A 4,084-nucleotide genomic window follows, 5' to 3' on the forward strand; every position below is an offset into this window, starting at 1 on the left:
GTGATTTTCTACCATAAAAATCATCTTTTATGACATAAAAACAGTGAAAATATTTATTTTAACTGACTGAATTCTTAACACACTTTTCATTGTAAACTTTGGACTTGCTGGTTATGCATGAATGACTTTGCAAGCTTCCATTCATTGTTTACTGTACTGTTATCCAAATTTAAAATACCTTGAAAATTTCAAACGATCATTATCATGCCTAAAATCTCAAAATCCAAGCGTTTTAGAGGCAAAAAAGCATGGGAAGTTAAAAGAGAAAGTGCTAGACAGGAATTAGAAGATGTTACTGGTGGTAAAGTTGGAAAAAATAAAGTTTCAAATGCTAGGCCTAGATCTCAACAACTAGGAAGTAGTGGTGGTACTGCTGCTGGTGGGCGTAACCCTGATGAAGCGTTAGGCCTAGATGAGAGCATGTCAACAAGGGCTGGGACTAGTGCTAGCAGTATTGGAGCAACACCAAATGAAGAACCAGGTTCAAGTGAGAGTTGTTCACCTACTACAGCTTCTCAGAGGAAACTAGCCAGTTCCAGGGTTTCTGTAAACCAAACATACACCGGTACGTTGCCACCAACTGTACTGCCGTCTGCGGAAGGTTTTCGTTTAGTGGATATGGAAGACTTCCAGAGGAGTTTGGAGAATGTTCACAGATGTAGGAATGGTGAGTGATATGTAGATTATTTGTAATCTGAATGAACCATCAATATATATATTTATCATAATATTAGTAGGAGCCAGTTGTTTTTCAAAGTATGGTGTACCTATATTGTTGTTTCTATTTTGTAGTAACTAGTTGTTTTTTTGTTTTTTTTTATCATTGTTTGTCTTCAGCTAAGCTTGATGTCATTGAAACAGGACAGCGTAATGGACTTCACTCTCAATTTATTGCAAAATGCAAAACCTGTGGGAAATCATCGGAGTTTGAAACTTCTACTTTGCGGACAACCAAACTAGGTCGATCTTTCGAAGTCAACCGAAGAGCTGCATATGCCATGTCTGAATTAGGACTGGGAAGAGAGGCAATGGTCACGATTTGTAGTATTTTTAATATGCCACCTCCACCAAATCCTAAAAGTTGGGCAGACCATGTAACCGCAATTCATTCTGCATTGCACGAAGAGGTAACGGAGGAGTTGCGAAATGCTGGATCACGTCTACGGGAAAAGATGATAGCTGATCAACATATAACTGACAGTGACCAAGATGACCCAGTTGATGTCATGGTAACATTTGATGGAACATGGCAGAAACGAGGGCACTCATCAAACTTTGGAGTGGGTGTAGCAATATCGGTGGACACAGGAGAGATCCTTGATGTTGAGATTTGCTCCGAATGTCAGAAATGGGAATACCTGAAAGGTTCAAATATATATGACGAATGGAAAGCCAGTCATGAAGGCAACTGTCTAAAAAACTATGATGGTTCCAGCCATAGTATGGAAGTAGAAGCAGCCAAGAGGATATGGAGCAGGTCCATTGATCTCCATCAAATGAGATACAAATGGCTTGTATCGGATGGTGATGCAAAGACTTTATCTGCCTTGAACGCAATGAAGCCCTATGGTGACGATACAGTCGAAAAGCTTGACTGTATAAATCACGTCCACAAGCGACTTGGAACCAACCTCCGCAACCTCAGAAAAACAGAAAAAACGTGAAAGGAGGGAGGGGTGGACTAACGGATGCCTTCATAAAGAAGTTGGGTGATTTTTATAGGAGTGCGATTTACAATAATATCACACACTCAACTGACGAAAATGAAAGGAAGAAAGCTGCACTCAATATGCAAAAAGAGATCATGGCTGGGCTATATCATAGCACAAACCTTGCTGACAAGGATGAACAGCACCAATACTGTGTAGGTACCCAATGGTGCAAGTACCATAATGATAGGGAAACCTATAAAGAAGATGCCCGACTGCCCTCTTCTTTTCTGCCCTATATGAAACGTGTGTATGAAAGGCTCAGTGATATCAAATTATTACAACGCTGCTTGCCAGGACTGACACAAAATCAAAATGAGTCTTTCAACAGTTTGATATGGGCAAGATGCCCAAAGGAGAGAAGTTTTGGACCCAAGTTTGTGAATAGAGCCGTGTATTCGGCTATTCTGCATTGGAATATTGGCGCAACAAGTCGTGAACGCGTGATGGAGAGGATGGCTTTATCAGTAGGGCAACACACACAAACCATAAATGATAAGAAGGACACTGACAGGATAAATCAGTCTGTGCGTAGAGCCAATGATGACCAGAAACAAAAAAGAAAACAAAAAAAGGATGATAAAATTCGTTCGGAAGAGCAACAATTAGAAATTGAGGGCCCAACTTACGGCAGCGGACTTTTTGGAGACATTTCAGATTAGAAAAAAATAATTAAAAAAATATTTAAAAAATGTATTGTAGACCTTAGGTGTAGGTTTTGTTATACCTGAATACCATATGGTTATGTTTCAAAGTTTTAAACATCATGAAAATGGAATTTATTAATTTTAATTATTAATATTGTACGAAATTCTATGAACGGAACTTTACACGGCGTTTTCTCAGAATACCATATTTTAATTACATAATTGCTAATAACTTCACAACGAATAATAAGAATGTTATGAAACTTGGCAGGAATGCTCTTTACAGCAAGGGCTTCAATTGGATTATTCAAAATTTCTCTATGTGTTATACCTTTCATTTTATGAACAAAATATTGCTATGTTTTCACACGAATCTGGAAATTTTTCATTAGGTCATCATTTGGATTCACTTTTATATATAGCTAAAAGCCATAATACAGCCATTGATTGATAAGTGAATATCACTTTGGTTAAATATGAATGCCATACCTTGAGTAGATAAAATGTTTTTAGCATTTGAAGATTGACGGTCCATTTTTATTTTGAAAATATTTTTTTAGTTCATGACATTGTAGTTTCAATAAATTCAGAGTTATGGTTTAAATTTACATACAGTCTTGTAGAGTATTTATTCAGCTTCAATTTGGTATATAACTTGATGCATTGCAGTCACTAATATATTTTCTATAATTTTTTTTTACACGTGGGTCCTAAAATTATCCGTTACTAGGAGTATTGCCCCCTTATGATTTATTGACATCGGGAATTTTGTTAGCAAGTGAAGGTCCAATTTCGACAAAGTATTTGTTAAATGCATTAGAAATTTTATTGGGATCAGTGGTCATTATTCCATCACAATTTAGGGAAGTATTAGATTGCCGATTATTTTTTTTGTTCATCAACAAGTTGATGGTCTTCCAAGTTGCCTTGATATCATCTTTATGTTTAATAAATGTATTTTGATAATACTTAGTTTTAGTTGTTTTAATTATTTAATTTAAGAATTTAATTTATTACGGAATTGTTTGCAATTTTTTTCGTTAGCGGCAGACGGGCAGTGCAGAAATTTAGCATATAATTTTTGTTTATATTTAATCGATTTTAGTAAACCGTCTGACATCCACGATTTGAGTTTATTGTTTTTCTTAATGTGTTTTTGAGGAGGAAAATGTTTTATCATAAAGGGATTTCAGTGAATTTTCAAAATTGGTATAGGCTGCAACAGGGTCCTGTGTATTAATGACATCGAGCCATTGTTGCGAAGACACATCTACACGGAAATTTTCTAAAGTAGTTGGATTAATTTTCCTAAAACTAGATGCATATTCATCCTTACTTGAGCTAGTTGCAACATTGGAGAAGTGTGATATATTAAAAACAGGGAGATGATCCGTTATATCACTGTAAATTAATCCACTTAAATTGGGGTACTCAAACAGGTTAGTAATAATATTGTCAAGCAAGGTAGCGGTAGTTTTTGTGATACGAGATGGTCTATAGATACGGGGAAGATAATGGTTACTAAAAAGTGAATTAACAAAGAAGCGGGCATCGTTATTGGAATCATGTTTAAGGATGTCAATATTAAAGTCACCGAGAATGTAAACAATTTTATTTTCTCGTGATAATTTGGAAAAGACGTGGTCAAGTTCATTAGTAAATTGAAAGGGGTCAGAAGAGGGTGGTCTATACACTGTGCCAATGACAATGTTTTTTAAGTGAGGTCTT

The 4,084-nt window shown here is 36.1% G+C and overlaps 2 protein-coding genes across 2 annotated transcripts; both read left to right on the forward strand.

The window, feature by feature from the left end:
• Positions 1-204: 204 nt before the first annotated feature.
• LOC117103530 lies at positions 205-1,664 on the forward strand. Its single transcript, XM_033244099.1, has 2 exons — positions 205-667; positions 838-1,664. The coding sequence occupies exons 1-2, from the start codon at positions 205-207 to the stop codon at positions 1,662-1,664; spliced, it is 1,290 nt and encodes a 429-aa protein (XP_033099990.1).
• Positions 1,404-2,937, forward strand: LOC117103531. Its single transcript, XM_033244100.1, has one exon. The coding sequence runs from the start codon at positions 1,790-1,792 to the stop codon at positions 2,369-2,371; it is 582 nt and encodes a 193-aa protein (XP_033099991.1). The 5' UTR covers positions 1,404-1,789; the 3' UTR covers positions 2,372-2,937.
• The last annotated feature ends 1,147 nt before the right edge of the window (positions 2,938-4,084 follow it).

The sequence above is a fragment of the Anneissia japonica genome, unplaced genomic scaffold (genome assembly GCF_011630105.1).
Source record: "Anneissia japonica isolate Jap-2015-1 unplaced genomic scaffold, ASM1163010v1 scaffold7067_len70613_cov106, whole genome shotgun sequence".
Lineage (NCBI taxonomy): Eukaryota > Metazoa > Echinodermata > Crinoidea > Comatulida > Comatulidae > Anneissia > Anneissia japonica.